This window comes from Pezoporus occidentalis, unplaced genomic scaffold, assembly GCF_034315485.1.
Source record: "Pezoporus occidentalis ecotype Australia unplaced genomic scaffold, CSIRO_AGI_Poc_V1 ctg157, whole genome shotgun sequence".
In the NCBI taxonomy this organism is placed as follows: Eukaryota; Metazoa; Chordata; class Aves; order Psittaciformes; family Psittacidae; genus Pezoporus; species Pezoporus occidentalis.
In genome coordinates, this window is record NW_026913393.1 from 1,497,292 (window position 1) to 1,514,140 (window position 16,849).

A 16,849-nucleotide genomic window follows, 5' to 3' on the forward strand; every position below is an offset into this window, starting at 1 on the left:
TGCTACTGCTTGGAAAGGAGTTTCCTCCATTTTGGGCAATCCCTCATGCCTGTACCAGCTCGAAGGAGTAAAGGGTTGCTTTTATGTCAGTTAGCTTTTGTGTTGGCCAGTGTCAAGAGCTGCACAGACTCAGCCTGCTAATTTCAGAGCAAGAGCATGTTGGTGGCTCTGATCAATACCCAGGCTTGGTAACTCAATCTGGTCAGACCAGGTACTCCCCATGCTGCCATCACTGCAAGCAATTACATTTTGCCTTGAATATTTAGTGGGAATACAGCTAATTGCTCAGGAAACACACCAATGAATCATCCACGGTAGTTAGGAGCTGATCAGGCACCATCTGGGGGCTTTTAGATGTATCTGTGCTTTCCTTGGAGATCTCCCAACCTACATCATGGTAGGACCTGGGGAGGCATGGGAGACTGCACCTCACCTTAACCCAGCCTCAGGGAGCTCCAGAACTGTTCTGTGTGCAGAAGGTAAGAGATTTACGGATGAGACTGATGTAGGAAAGGGTGTCACACCACCAGCAGTCCATCACCAATGAATCGTAGAATCATAGAATGGTTGGGTTGGAAAGGACCTAATGATCACCTATTTTCAAAACCCTGCCACAGGCAGGGACACCTCCCACTAGACAATGAATCAGGACATCCCCGATGGTCTCACTTGCATGCATGCATCCTGGCCTGGGCAAGCAGAACTGGGGGCTCATCTTGGTGAGTTTGGGTGGATTTTTCCTCCAGAAAAATAATTAATCTCAATCCCAGGGTTTGGCATGACCAAGATCCTGGCAAACTCTACAGCTCTGCTCAGTCCAGCATGCAGAGACAAACTGCAACCCCATCCCCAAACTGTGTGGAGGGGATGAGAGAAGACCTAACACAGATCCTCTGTCTATAATCCAATTAGCTGATCCCTTGTCTGTCCAGCTAGAGTGTCTCAGCAAACAAGTCATCATTCTCTTTACCATAATTACAAAAGCCAGTGCTGTAATAACCATTGTCTTCACATTTACCAGAGCAAAGCTAATTAGATCACAGGGGTGTCTTCCCATTTCAGCTTTGAACTTCCTTTCCCCCACATGGAGGACAGCAGCAGTGAGTACCATGGCTTGTTAGGAGCAACCCAGACGTGTCCTCCAGCAGCTGGGAAACTGCTTTCACGCAGCAGCAGATAACAGATATGAAGGGACAGTAAATGCAGAAATCCTTTGGCCAGAACTGCCTGCATACCAGGCACCAGCTCCTGTGCTCTAGTACTCCCTCATAAGACACCCCACATTAAGGTGAAGCAAAAAGGGACTATCTTTGCTGGGCCTGTGCTAGCCATGTGCTAGCCAGACAAAACCTGGCAGAGGATAAGAGACAGCAGGCGACTGGAAAGAGCACAACCAGGGTGAGAAGCTGCAGGACTGGGCACATTCCAGCTCCTGTGTCACAATTTTGGATGTTTATCCAGTTGCTTAAGACTGTTCCCAGGTGGATGGAAGGCTCAATTGGAAATCAGGAGGCTTTGGATCCATTCCCAGCCCTGTCAGTGGCCTGATGCATGACCTTGACCACTTCCTCTCTGCCTTCCCATATTCACTGTCTAAAAAATAGATGTGATAATCCCTGGAGTGCTTTGAGATTGGGGGCTGCAGAGATCTCTCAAAGATGAATGGCCATCACTGACTTGTACAAGTAATTGCATTAACAGCACTGCTGAACTGTTTGTGCATTCATGCATCCAAAGCCTTACAATTGGATACTGAGGCCCCTGAAGTGATGCTGTGGTAGTACAGAAGGGTCCGAAGCAGAAGACTTCATGGAACGGTGTTTTCTTAGAGTTTGGGGTTGAATAAGCAAAGCACATTAGGTGAAGAAAACCAAAACCAACCATCACCTTCTAGCCTGTGTTGCATGGATTTCTGTACAACGTCTTGATGTTCAGATGCGAGGTTCAAGAACTGTGGTGCTTATGGTACATGGGCTGCCAACAACCAGCAAGTCAAGGATAACAAATTGAATGGTCATCACTAAATACAAATGCAGAAGATGACTTAAGGAACTAAATGGGAGTTTATGTATTCTTCACCAGGGGATTTTAATCAAAGTTGGGCTGTCTGAGATGACTGATCATGTTCAGATCTTCCTTCTATCTCCATTTCTCGCAACAGCGCCTACAACTGCTGCTGCTTATGCAGTGGTAACACATTAGAGCAAAGTTTTTATATCCATCACTGGGCAAAACTCTACGTGTGCCCCAAGGGGAAGTGAGTCACCCAGATATATATACACAGTATACGATTTCTGTCATCCTTACTCCTTCGGTTTTATAAGGCTATGGAGCAACACAGGGAGGGGAAAGGAGGGAGGAGGAGGGGAACATAAAGTGATGCTTTATCAGATCCTTCTAATGATTATAATTAAACATTCTGCTACAAAACAGAGGCAGAAAGAATGGCTGTACCCAGATGGTACACGAACAGTTTTGCAAACTGATCTGAACAATGTCATCTTGGCCAAATTTAACCCACAGTGGTGCCAGTAATGGGAACACCTGAGAAGAAAATAGCAGAAGGATCTGGCCATACCTTAAGCTGTGTATTATTAACCTGGAGGGGGAAAACTCCCCCTATGTTAAAAGGACTCTCCATTTGCAGAGTGAAGTGCTCAGATGTCAGAAAATGCCATAATTAAGATTTCCTGTACCATTTTATTTTGCTCCCCTTGTGCATACTCATTGTGATTGTCTCTAATTACATGTTCACATTCTATTTCTTCCATTCAGTGAACAGAATGGACTTTCCTCAGCTACAAAGCTCAGAATTATGTTTTTATTTTCTTATTCTTCCAAATAGGGCCCTATTAATACTAACTGCGCAAGAGCTTGAGACCTGCCCTGAAAATGAAACGGCCAATTCCCTGCTCGTTTGTTCCAGGGTATGGAACACTACAGTGGGAGAACAATTAACAACTATTAATTCATTCACACCACCCTACAGGGCAGGTCAGCACAGTGCTCCCTAATTTAGACAGAAGAAGCTGTGGCCACTGTTTCTTGAATGCCTGATGGACAGCAGGAGATCTCGCTCGGACAGAGACATTGGTCTACAGGACCCTGGCTGTGACCTTCAGCAGGAAAAGCCCCTGGGGAAGGCTAATGCTTGGCTGCATGCTCTGTCCATGGATGAAGAGTTACGGCCAATATCAACACCTCAATGTGATCATACACATGCATATAGAAGGAGCAAGTTCAGAGGAGGCCATGAGGATGACCAGGGGCTGGAGCACCTCCCGTATGAAGACAGGCTGAGAGAATTCAGTCTGTCCAGGCTGGAGAAGAGAAGGCTGCATGGAGACCTCAGAGCAGCCTTCCAGTATCTGAAGGGGGCTACAAGAATGCTGGAGAGGGACTTTTCATCAGGGACTCTAGTGACAGGACAAGGGGTGACGGGTTTAAATTTAAACAGGGGAGATTTAGGTTAGATATGAGGAAGAAATTTTTTACTATGAGAGTGGTGAGGCACTGGAAGAGGCTGCCCAAGGAAGCTGTGAATGTTCCATCCCTGGCAGTGTTCAAGGCCAGGTTGGACAGGCCTTGTGCAACCTGGTCTGGTGGAAGGCGTCCCTGCCCATGCAGAGGGTTGAAAGCAGATGATCTTAAGGTCCTTTCCAATCCAAACCATTATATGATTCTGTAAGTGCTTCAGCCAAGATGTCCCTCCCTAAGATGAGTTTCCTATTGCACACATTGTATCTGTTGAGCTGAACCATTAACTTCCATGAAGCACTGATCCATGGTGACATTCATAAACACTTGTACCCTTCCAGTGCTTTTCAAATACATCATTCTAAACACTAGTGAAATATGGAAGACTTACCAATCCGTGCCTTCGGCTAAATACCTGGGCTGGGGCCCTATGGGTTGTGGAGTTTGCAGTTGGTGGCTGAAGTCAAAGCTGGGGTGTAGGCGATGAGGCTGGACAGACATACGTTCTTGAGCCCGCCTGTGGGGAGGAGACAGAGTGGGTGAGCCATGTGGCATCACAGGTATGTACAGCTCCTGCTCAAGACTATGTGTGAATGAACCAAGGGACAGAAACAAACGGTTGGGCTTGTGAATATGCCCCATCCCTGGGTTCAAGGCCAGGTTGGACAGGGCTTGGAGTAACCTGGTCTAGTGGAAGGTGTCTCTGCCCATGGCAGGAGGCTGGAACTGGATGGGCTTTAAGATCCCTTCCAATACAAACCAGGCTGGGATTCTATGTGTTCAAGAGGAAAGAGTCCAGACAGGTGTCAGGGATGATAGGAAGAGGCTATGTCATTTACTCACGGTCACCACAGACGTAATGCAGACCTTTGCTTTCCCCCACTGCCATGGCATCCACTTACACTCACTTTACAGGAGATGTTATTACTCTCGTGGAGAGAAAAAGAGGAAACCAAACAACTTCTTCCTCAGCAGCTTTGTGCCATTTGCACTATTTTATTTTTCACCGCCAGCCCCATAAACAAGACAAGATAAAACGTGTCCCTGCTTCAGCCATTATCTATCATCATAAAGAAGCTGCAGGTTGTCTTGTCTCCCCATGCAGTCCATAAACTCCTGGGAAACCTCATTCATAACAGGATTACTGAGGAGTAACTGAAAGCAGAATTTACTCTCGCTGGCCTTTGACAGTATTTCTCCGGATGATGGACAGGGCAGGCTGGGATCCAGCTCCTTCTCCCTCAGCTCTGCTGCCCTTGCAGGCAGGTAAAGGAAAATAGTAGAAAACGCAGCAAGGTTTTTCTGAGGATTTGAGTCTCTTCTCTTGATTATTGCTTATTTGAATTACTTAGGGGTAGCGCATGTGCTGCTTGATCACTATCCCCATTTGGAGAAAGACAAGGTGGATGCACAAGCAGGATTTGCATTACGGACTCATACACCTTGCTCCCTGCTGAGTCCCTGCTTACCAGTGGAGCCATCACAAAACAAATCTATGGGAAAATACTAGAGCCAATGCAGCAGGGAAGAGCTAGATAAAGAATTTTTCATGCAGCCACAGTTCACAGGCTTCAATTTTATAGACACAGCCCAGATTCCTGTTACTGGGACCTCATGCCTGTAACCTATGAGGTTTCTGACACCCTCCTCTGATGCAGGTGTGCTTTCAGAAACAGGATGTGGGACTAGGCAAGATGTTCCTGACCTTTTCCACACCACAACCCACTTCCAAATGTAACACTGACAGCATCCACCAAAGCAGCTTCTTCATGGAATTATGCTCTGTGCTTTTATTTGAATTCAGCTTATGACTAAGAGATAAACACTTGTATCATCAGTGCCTCAGCCTTGCACATATTTGCTACCCAGTTATTAACTAATCATTAAATCCACCTAAAACCCCAGCTTATGCAAAACAAAACAAGGATGGGAAGAACACACAATTTTCAGGCAGAAAGAATATGGAGAGAAAGTGTTTTCTGTCTGCAGCATTCTTTCCATATGAAGCATTATCACAAAGACTCATCCTCTGATTCTTGATCCATGGGTACAACCCACAAATAGCTTCCATATGTTTCCAAAAAAAGCATTCCTCTCCTACGTGCTATCTAAACCCCTCTCTCAAGAAACACAATCAGGACAAGGCCAGGCATCCATTTCCACCTCTGCTGAGTAAGTCTCTATGCAGTCATGAGCCCAGTCTGAATTTAGGCTGCTTTCTGTGACTGAATGTGCTGCAGGTCAAGAGCATCATTCCCTCATTGAGCTGGAAAGCCTACCTTGACCCAAAGGAGAAAGGTCTTCATGTGCAAAACCTGATGGGATGGGTGGGTACAATCTCTGACCTGGTTTTGAAACAGGAGCTGTGATGAGGTAGAGTCTATTGCTTTCTGTTACATGAAGAACATGAAGAACAAGTAACAATAATAGATGACCATGGAACATACTAGATGAACACGTTCTGTATCCCCTTGGGAAAGGTGTACCTGCAGGTGCAACTTGCCCTGCATCTTCTCTTCTGGTGGATGCATTTCAGGGGTACACAATGAACTTATTTGTGAAGAAAACCCAGCATTACCAGTATGCGACTCTGAAATGGGTACAGAGAAAGGCAATGGAGCTGGTGAAAGGCCTGGAGCACAAGTGTGATGGGGAATGGCTGAGGGACCTGGGGGTTTAATCTGGAGAAGAGAAGGCTCAGGGATAATCTTATCACTCTCTGTAACTACCTGAAAGGAGGATGGAGCCAGGAGGGTGCTGGTCTCTGCTCCCAAGGAACAGGTGACAGGACAAAAGGAAATGGCCTCAAGCTGCATCAGGGAAGGTTTGGCTGGAGATTAGGAACAATTCCTTCCCCAAAGGGTGGTCAGGCATTGGAACAGGCTGTCCAAGGCAGTGGTGGAGTCACCATCCCTCGAAGTGTTCACAGACTGCATAGTGACATGGTTTAGTGGTGGCCTTGGCAGTGCTGGTTTAACAGTTTGACTTGGTGAACTTAAAGGTCTTTTCCAAACTATTTGATTCTATGATTCTATGCCTCTACATACTTTCAGGGTTTTGCAGGAGCCGCTCTGCTGAAGTGAGGCTAAGATAGGCTCTCAGTATCCTACAAGACAAGTAGGGTCCCCTTACCTGTGATGAGGCATAAGCCGGCGGTGCTGTGCCTCGAGGAGCTGCTGCTGGAGGAGGTATTGCTGGTGTAGCGCCTGAGGTAGGAAGGAGGGTCCGGCCATGTCCTGGAAGGGCAGGGCTGGCACTGGGGCCAGGGGCTGGTGCAGGGGACCACTGTGCTGGTGTGGGGGGGCCATGTGAGGAGTCAGCCCCGGCTGGGGCTGCACTGCGTGGGGCAGGGTGAAGTCAGCAGGGAGCTGAGGCTGGGGACCCAGGTGGAAATGCCGGCAGGAGGTAGCATGGGGATGCTGAGACCTTTGAAATGGAGCACCTGGAAGAGAAGATCACAGCTGTCAAGGGGGCCAGTGGCAGCCAGGGCAGCCCAGCACAGTGGTTGGCCATCCAGGGCAGCCCAGCTCACTGGTTGGCCATCCAGGGCAAGAACTGGGCAAACATCAGTTTTCTTCTCTGCTAAAAGGGTTAAAAAGAAAGAGAACAGGTCAGTTAACATTGATTACATGGGAAATATTGATTTTGACTAATAGCTTTTCTCCTCCAAAGAACATTGGAACCAAAACATATGTTTGAGTTCAATGTGAATTTTGGCTCCAAACTGAAGTGTGTAGTGATCAAAACTACTTCAGCTTGGTTTGGTTTTCCTGTCTTAAAGAGAAAAGAAGAAAAAATTTAATAGTACCTGTAGTGATAGGTCAAGGGGTGATGACGTTAAACTAAAAGAGGGGAGATTCAAACTAGGTATAAGGAAGAAATTGTTCATTGTGAAGATTGTGAAACACTGGCATAGGTTGCCCAGAGAGATGGTAGATGCCCCATCCCTGGAAACATTCAAGGCCAGGTTGTGCATAGCTCTGAGCAACCTGGTGCAGTGGAAGATGTCCCTGCTCATTGCAGGGGTCTGGAACTAGATGACCTGTGAAAGCCTCTTCCCAGCCAAACCATTTGATGATTCTGTGATATAGCCTCAGCATTTTAGGAAAGGGAAAAAAAACAATTGTTTACCAAAATATGTTTCATGGGTTATGAGCTCACTGAAGTTTTCAAAGCTTACTGACTTTCTAAGCCATTCAAGGTATTTCTTTGCCTGTCTAAATATGTCTCATAGGCAAGGAAATAATCTCTGCTCTAAGAAACTGTCTTTCGCTGACTACAGGACATGAATGAGACCTTCCACTTCTGAAGGCCAGGATTAAGACCACGTGTCTTTGCTGAGACCCTTCAATAGCCCATCCTTGTGAGCTGCATGCAGGGAGAGGGTGGCTGCAGGAAACACACAGCAACAGCTATGAGACCAGCCATGAAACTGATTGGAATGAGGAAGAAATGAGGTGTGAAAGACATCTCTGGTGGAGCCTTTTGCAAAACATCTGTCAGGGGATTGTGCCTTGTTGGATAGGCCCTTGGCCCAATATGGCATGTTAATTTACAGGCATCATGGTAAAATTTCTGTCTCTTCAACTAGGGAAAGATTCAACTCCAAGGTGAAGAATGGCTCAAGTGAAGTTATTATGGACGCCTCTTTGCTGAGGATCAGCCTCAGAATAGAACATCTGCCCTTTAGTGTTTTGAACACCTTCCTAAAAACCTCCTCTTCCTTTTTTAATCTTTGCCCACGGCACAAAATATCCAGGAACAACAGCACCAGGAGACACTGAGTGTCATCCCAAGACATGGACATCATGCCTTCTTCACACAGATCGCTTCTGCTCCCATCTCCCATCTGTCAGCAGGCAGGTTAAGTCCATCACAGCAGCTCAGGGAGCCCTGACTGCTCCCTGTTCATACCCCTATGCAAAAAGGAGATGCACAAAGCATGTAAGATACCAGCAAGGGAAACAATGGGAGAGGACCTAACAGAAGCAAATGGTTTGCAAAACTGTGTGTAAGTAATTACAATATCTCTTAAATACAAGATAATCCTCCACAGTGCCCCTCTGAGAAAGGCAGCAGGTAACAAATATGTGTGCCACCAGCAGCAGCACTTCTTAAGGTGATAATTTCTCATGCTGTCAGATAACAGTGTGATTTGACTATGTTATCAATTAAAACCAGAGGAGGTGGGATCAAAACTGCCATTCTTCAGTGACAGAGCCGCAAACCCAGATCCAAGAGCCGTTCACATACCCCACTCCCCCCCAAATATTGGTCATATTTGTTGCTGTCACCAATTCACTGTAAGCCACGGCATGTAAAGGGTGAGTAATGAAATGGGAATTCTGTGCTGCCCTGGCACATTGCCAAAGCTGAGCATCACCATAGTCATGGGGAGATGCCTCCTAACTGCTGTGTTAGTTGGGTACTTGCAAAGCAATTAATGGTGAATTGCTCAGCCTTTAATGTCCATGGATTCCTCCCCATGGAAAGTTGCTACTGATGAGCCATTTTACACCTCCAGGTCTTCACAGGGCCTGAAAACAAGGTGCAAGAGCAGGTAAAAGTGCTAGCCCCTCTGCGCACCCTAACACACTAGTCTGTGACCCTAGTGTAGTTGTATTTCAGACAAAAACAGCTTAGAGTGACACAAGACACTGAAACTTAAGTGGTATTCCCAAACATTTACTGGGACACACTGTAGCACACAAGTAGAGCAAAAAAAGTCCGTCTCTCATCTCTTGATGCCTGGTGCAACTTTAGCTAAGGATTTCCAGCCTTTTTTTTTGTATCTTGGGAGGCCTTAGTCCGGTATAGTGAAACATCTGCAGGACCTGTCAAACCCCAGAGCATCCTCCACGAGCCATATTGGCTAGCAGTGGCTGCAGGAAGGCGATGTGGTCCTGGGATCAGCAAGGCAGAGACCTCTCAGGTCACTGAGCTTGAGGTTTGGTCCTCATCCTACAGGAGGATTCTCCTCCTTTGGGATACTTTTGGTTTTGCAGGAAGAGAGGTCAGCCAGGTCTTGGATGTTTTTTTTGATGGTCTACCTCAAAGGAACCTAGCAGGGTCATCGGCTTTGCTGCAAATACCTCTCTTCTCCAGCTAAACAGGGAGGGAGAAGCGCAGTGTCATTGCTGCAGAGGTAACACAGTCCTCACTGGCCCCAAGAGGTTTTTGACCTGAGGCCAATCTGGAAACACAGGGCCCTATGTCCAGCCTGCTGGCCAGAAGGACCAACCTACCCTGCTATGTGAGCCCACTGACATACTCCTCCTGGGGGCACGAGTAGCTCCAACTGCTCATATCTCAAGCCATGGAGCACTGATTTCTCTGAGCTCACTGTCAGGCTGCCCATCAGCCAGAAATCCGTCTTTCCTTGTCCTGTTGGTTCTTCCTTTCATTTAAGTCCTACTGTTGTGGCAGATGATGACAGCTCAGAGCAACATCAGATCAGCAGCTCTGAGATGAGCAGTGCGTCACATCTGTCAGCAAAGCAGATGACTTATTGCAGCTTTGTGCAGGCTCCCATTAACTGGTTGAGGCCAAATGTCACTAAAATCAGGGACGTCTGTCTCAATGCAAGCATCTAAACTGAGCTATTTCTCAGCAGAGCACAATGCATTTCTTCCCTTTCCATAACCCTTTCTGCCCTCTTCACATTAGTTCCCCATGCTCTTCTGTTGACCATACACATTTGCAAGGTCTGTTTCTGCAAGGGCTGTTTTGAAAGGGCTGTTTTTTGTAGCCCTCCCATCCACCCAGGTTTCCATCATGGGCAACCCTGGTTGCTTTCCATGATCTTGGCCTCAGCTAAGCTCCAAGGGCAGCTAATGTCTACGCTGGTTTTCAAAGCCAGGTTGGGTGGTATGGTTTAGGGTGAGGTGTCCCTGCCCATGGCATTGGGGCTGGAACTTGATGATCTTAAGGTCCTTTCCAACCCTAACTATTCTATGATTCTATGCCTAAGCCTAGATAATCCAAGTCTAAAAAGGGACACCTCATACTAGACCATGTCACCCAAAGCTCTGTCTAACCCTGGCCTTAACACTGGCAGGGATAGAACATTTACTACTTCCTTGGGCAGCCTGTTCTAGTGCCTCACCACCCTCATGGGGAAGAATTTCTTCCTTACATCTAAACTGAACTTCCTCTATTTCAGTTTAGACCCATCACCCCTTGTCCGATCACTATAGTCCCTGATGAAGAGTCCCTCTCCAGCATCCGTGTGGCCCCCTTCAGATACTGGAAGCTGCTCTGAGGTCTCCACACAGCTTCTCAGCCTGTCTTCATATGGGAGGTGCTCCAGCACCTGATCATCATCATGACTCTCCAATCTGTGCTTTGTAAATTCCTGATGCTTCCAGAACACGAGTACAGATCAGTAGTGGCCCTGGCTGGCCTGACTCACCTCCACTGCTGGCATGGACACTGTGCCTTCACCGGGTTGTCAAGGACTCACCGTGGAGCTGGGTTTGCTATATTCCCCACAGCTACATAGCTTGGCGGCGCTGTGACTGCCATCTCCCTACCAGCACCATAAAGACCATCTTCAACTAAAAAGCCCTTGGGGAAGATTGCTTAATAGCTATATACAAACCACCCAAAACACTTAGCTGGAAGACGGTGTTAACATGCTACAGTCTCAAACTGAGGAGGTATAAATTTGTTTTTAGAAAGGCAACAGATGATGCAGGCATGTGGAGAGCTGAACCTGTTCTGCTGCTCACTGTTTCCACCCTTCCAACACAGCGGAAACCCGCGGGAAAGCTCATCAAGTCCGCCTCAGTGCTGCTTTCTCACTTCCACAGCTTTTCCTCTTTCCCCCCTCTCAGTTCTACAGTTATATTTATTGTTTCTATACATTTTCTGAAGCAGGCTGGAAGTTTCTTATTAAAAGAAGTGCTGCCGCTTCCTTCATACCCCCAGGTGAACCCTAACTTCATCTATTATTGCAGGTGGGTACATGACATCGAGTCACAGAATTGTACTGGTCTGATACTAGGTGTTTCTGTCACTAGGGAGTCTTCTTTAGCATCAGTCATGATTTGACTATGTCTATGGGCATGCAAATTTATAAATCCAGCAATATTTCACTCATAAAAGCTCAAGGGATCTGAGTTACCATTAAACACTATTGACCCATATCAGAGGTGAAAAGCCCTGGATAATCCTTGCAGGAAGGATGCTATGGAATTGATGAAAAGAAGACCCCAGAAAGCAGAACTATCTATTTCCACCTGCTTTCCTCATGGCAATCATATATTTGATGCAGTTAGGCTACTGGTAAGGGGCAAGGATGATGCCTGGAGCTGGTGCTGGGGATAGGTATCTTGAGAAGACAGCTGCAGCCCAGGGAGCCCAGTGCTTTTCAGAGCAAAACAGAATCTGTCTAATGCTGTTAAGCTGCCTGTGATGCATGTGCATTTTTCCCCTGGGTAAGGCAACCTGGCCAGCTTGTCAAGGCATTCATGGTCTGCATGGGGGCATGCAGGGAATGGGGGGTGTGGTGTGTGTGTGTGCAGTGGGGAGGCTGGGGCTGGTTTCACATCTTGATCCCATCACTCAGACAGGGAGATGGCAGCTCCTGGCTTCACTCACCAACAGGCTTTGCCACCACAGAAGATATGCCTATTGCAATCAGAGCTGCACTGGCTCAGCTGTTTCACACTGATTACAGTCCCCACAATGCCTCCTTCTGCACTGGGGATGCAGATAAACCCCATAAAGAGGAGCCATCATCGGTGCCTTTCCAAGCACTGGGCTCTGCAGAGAGACTGCCAGGCTTTTAATAACCCAGAAGCCTGCAGCTTGTTTCCCTGGACATGCATTAAGATTCCCACAGAGACAGCAATGCGGCAGGAAGTTAGCATCTGCCCTGGTAGCATAGAGCAAGTGAAAGCTGAAATCGTGGGAGCAGCTCCAGCTTCATGTAGCACAGGAGAAGGACATCAGAGGGGCTTCACAATGTGTTAGCAAAGAACCTTCTAGTTGCCCAGTGCCGTCAGCCATGTGTTAACCCTTTGCAAATAATATGTGAATATATGCTTCATTTCTGGCAGTGTTCAAGGCCAGGTTGGATGGGGCTTGGAGCAACCTAGTCTAATGGAAGGTGTCCCTGCCCATGGCAGTGGGCTGGAACTGGATGAGCTTTAAGGTCCCTTTCAACCCAAACCATTCTATGATTTCTATGATACCCTTATTAAACAAGTTAAACTGACTTACTAACAGGAAATGAGAGGTGACAATGCACCTGAATAATACAAAATGAAAGAAATAAACCCCCAGAGCAAATCCACATATATTAAGCTACATAAAATTTAGAGGTCTTGAAAAGAGGGAGATACCATGCATCTCACTCCTATTATAGGACAGCAAACTGCAGGGCGAGGAAATAGGGTCAAGGAGGATCAAATAGGAGGAGGAAAGAACCTGAGAAAAATTTATCAGACAGGAAAGCATGTGCCTGACTTTCAGCACCTTTGCTAACAGCTTTCTCATTTCATTTAGCAAATGGCAAGAACAGTGTCAAAAATAATAGGGACCCGGCTCAAATCCAGCCCCGAGAGTGCAGCCTGCTGCCATGCAATAGGTAGTGCCATGGCCAGGAAAGGAGCAACTCCAGCACACAATAGCAATGGATAAAGAGCATTCTCATTGGTGCTACTCGTTTGGCCAGGCTGTGCAGTGCCAGGAACCAAGTCAGGATGGATACCTTGCATTACTCAAAAGAATGGTCTGCTGTGGTTGGGTCTTGGGTATATCATCCTCCTATTCAGTCTTGCACATGTGATGGAAAGGGGACACAAAGGACTTTAGAGTAACGGGGCTGAAATGGGCTCCTCCACAGGCATTAATGGGTCATTGACACCAAGTATCTCACCTCTGAGGACCTCTATGCAGGCACAGCAAAATACAGCTTAGGCCATCCCCAAAAATACATAAACACGGACCTCAGACTAAAGATTGCCCCTGCCTGTTTGTACAGTCCCCATTCAACATTCTCTAATCCTAATTAAGTCTCTCATTAATTGCTGAGTGACATGAGCTGGCTTGGCTAGAGCATGGGCTCATGCACACATTCACATGATCCCTAACACTGAGCAAAGCATCTTCTCTCCTGCACACCATGGGGTAAAAGCACATTCAGAGAAATGCACCAAAAAAACCCCTAAGGTTTTAGGTTTTTTTTAGGCTCCTTTTAAAGCCTAGGCTCAGCATTCAATGGCAAAATAAACCTGGAAATAATCAGCATTTATCAGTATATTTACTGATGTAATATATCAGTAGGGTTGGAGCAGTCTGGGTTAGAGCAATTCAGAGCAGTGGGAATGAAGAGCAGTGAGAGCTAGTGATGGGATACAGCCAGGCAGCCTGGCCCCATCACAGGAGAGAGACAGCTGTTTATACAGCTCTGGATGAGGGTTTTTTTCCTGCAACCCTTTTCCATTAACTTCAGGAGGAAAAAAAAGAAAGTTTTGTTGAAGATGATGTTTCACAGCAGAGTGTTGAATTCAGCAATATTTTCCGAGGAGGAAGGAGAAACACTTCAGCAGCTTTGCAACACTTAAATTCGCCTTTTTGCTTTTATACTTCTCCCTTCATTTTAATTATAGCTTTAATCTCATGTATGGCATTCGAGGGTGTATTTATGATTTTTGGATCGTCACACCAAAGGGGAAAAAAAAAAAGGAAAGCTAAATTTAATGGAAAGAAATCATTTTCTGAGGTTTAATGGTCCCAGCTTCACTCCTCCAATCCCAAACTCTTGCATGCCTGGAGGGATGGGTGGCCCAGGCATCCTGGCATGATGTTTCCCACCCAGCCCAGCTTTTCCTTCCCAAACTGCCCCATTTCTCACGGTTTTGGGCCCAGCTCCTCACATCTGCCAGGAAAGTGTGGAAGGCACATGGCTTTGGAGATGTTGCAAAACCCCTCAGCAACTTTTTCATAGCACTTCTCATTTCTGTTTGGTCTGAAGGCATCGGAAAGGGTGGAGAATGAACAGGCAAAAGAAATCACCCCTCAATGCCCATGCTAAAAGCAGGGGTCACATCTCAGGTCTCAGTGATATTTTGGGGCTGCTCAGCTGTTTTCAGGGCTTATTCCCAAGTGAAACCTCAGCACTACCAAGGGCACAGAGGGTTCAGCTGGTACCTAAACTTCAAGGCAACTCCTGGGGCTTTGCTCATCAGCTACGCACCCCATTGTGCTCAGACGTCCCTTCTTCCCCAGCGTCATTCCAGCTCTTACGTGTAACCCGAACCCTGTTTTATGTGACACACATTGGGAAAGGCAAACAAAACTGGATCTTTTCCCAGTTTATTGGCAGGCACGTGGGCTTGACAGCTCTTCTCCAGGGTTTGGACTATTAGCTCAATTAAAAAAAAAAAGAAAAAAAAAAACCAAACAAACAAACAAAAAAAAAAAACAGAAAAGTAGCCCCTTTGGTCAAAGAGGGCAAAAGAGCTCATCAACTTGTGGTTATAGTTACTAGCAGGGTGTTACATCCACGTGAATGGGTTCCCAACCTGTAAATGAGAAAATTAACAAGGGGAAGGAATTCATCCTCAAATTAAAAATAAAAAATCCTGACATGACAGCAATCTGTTATTTCGCTCTGTCTGCACAGAGCAATGGGGAAGCACTTGGAGCAAGCCCTATCCCTGTGCTTGGGAATGTAAAAATGTGCTGACTTGTGCACACAGGAGCCTTTGACTTTGACAGGCAGCAATATGCTGCAGCCAGTTGTTTGGAAAGCAAAATTCAATACTTGAGTTTCCAATGTTTCCTTGTTTTCATAGTGTCCAAGTCCCCCCCAGCCCCAGATACTTGGAAGTGCTCAACACCTGCCTTGAAACACTCTTAACTGTTCCTAACAGGCAGCCAGGGGGGCTTGCAGAAGCTCCATCCTACCAGTAATGATAGGACACTCACGAATTGAGAAAAACCCAAATCCATGGCATAAAGAAAAAAACAGGCATTGCAAGGAGCTGGCAGGGTCTTGAGCGTCATGCTGCATTGCTTACAGAGCTTCTTAATTCCGTGACAGCCACAACCAAAACCCTCCACCTAAAGGCTGCCAAACTTGGTAGGTCTGAAATCCGAATGCAACTTTAACCTTCCCCCAGAGAACACGTTAATGGGAAAAGCCGATGCCCTCAGCTGCCTTTTAAACCTGCTTAAGCAAATTGCTTTGTGATCCCACCTTGTGTCAGACCTGCATCCGCTCAGCACCACCCATGCCACACTGCAGCAGCTCAGGTAGGAGCACAGTCCTTTGGTATTCACATACCCGATGGGCACTGGGGAGCCAGGACTTATCCACAGCCCTGGCACAGGCTGCACCGCAAGGGCTGTGGGGATGCAAGACAGCACCTCAATCCTATGCCAGCACAACATCACCTTCCTCTTATATCCCTTGTCCATAGGGATTTCCAGTGAAGATATTCTTTACTTTTAGTGAAGATATTCTTCCCTGTGAATGTGCTGAGGCACTGGCACAGGGTGCCCAGAGAAGCTGTGGCTGCCCCATCCCTGGCAGTGTTCAAGGCCAAGTTGGATGGGGCTTGGAGCAAGCTGCTCTAGTGGAAGGTGTCCGTGCCCGTGGCAAGGGGTTGGAACTGGATGAGCTTTAAACTCCCTTCCAACACAAACCAAGCTGGGATTCTATGATTCCGGGATTCTCATCTGTCTTTCCACTTATCAGTTAAGAGAGGAAGGATGCTTTCTGGGGCATGGTTTGCCTGGACTGCTTTAAACCTCCCTGCTAGGGAGAGATTGGAGCAGCAGTTGAGACCTGTCCTAAAAAACATAAGAGGAGGCTGCTTTGGGTGGGTTATTCTGCATCAAACCCATACATCTCCATTTTCTATGCATTGATTTTCCCCCCTCCCTGTGTTTTAAATGGGACTGTCATAACCAGACGGGTTTTCCTGCTGGGTTTGTTTACCTACATCTTAAACACAGAGGTAAGAGATCCCACCCAGAATATCCCTATGGATCCATAGTGAGTGCAAGTGACCAGGAGTTGGGTTTGGGAAACCTGTGGAGAGTTTCACTACTTCTGGGAACAGAATGTGAGGTTGGATGGCGGATGTTTTGTAGTCCAGCCTTTCTCCTTTGCTGGCTGCCTGGCAAATCAGCCCCAAAGCCAGAACTTTTTGGCAGCGAAGCACAGCTCTGAGTTTTGTTTTTCCTAGCATCTGCAGAAATATGCCACCAAAACCAGCTGCCTGACCTCATGGAGAGATCACAGCACTGGGGAGTGGTAAGAAGTTGAGCTGGCTACTAAAGAAAGGAAGGTGGCAAGTGCTGTGTGTGTTATTAGTGCTTCTATTAATGCTGAGAGCTAATGAAGATGTAGCGGTGA

The 16,849-nt window shown here is 46.9% G+C and overlaps 1 protein-coding gene across 2 annotated transcripts in view; it reads right to left on the bottom strand.

Annotated features, from left to right (window-relative positions):
* ARK2C (arkadia (RNF111) C-terminal like ring finger ubiquitin ligase 2C) overlaps window positions 1-16,849 on the bottom strand; it is a 53,184-nt gene that overhangs the window by 9,245 nt on the left and 27,090 nt on the right. For both annotated transcript variants that reach the window (XM_062611778.1, XM_062611777.1), the window contains exons 2-3: window positions 6,610-6,919; window positions 3,869-3,994 (exon numbers count right to left, since the gene is read on the bottom strand). In XM_062611778.1, coding sequence (XP_062467762.1) covers window positions 3,869-3,994; window positions 6,610-6,919 — 436 coding nt within the window. The remainder of the gene's footprint in view (window positions 1-3,868; window positions 3,995-6,609; window positions 6,920-16,849) is intronic.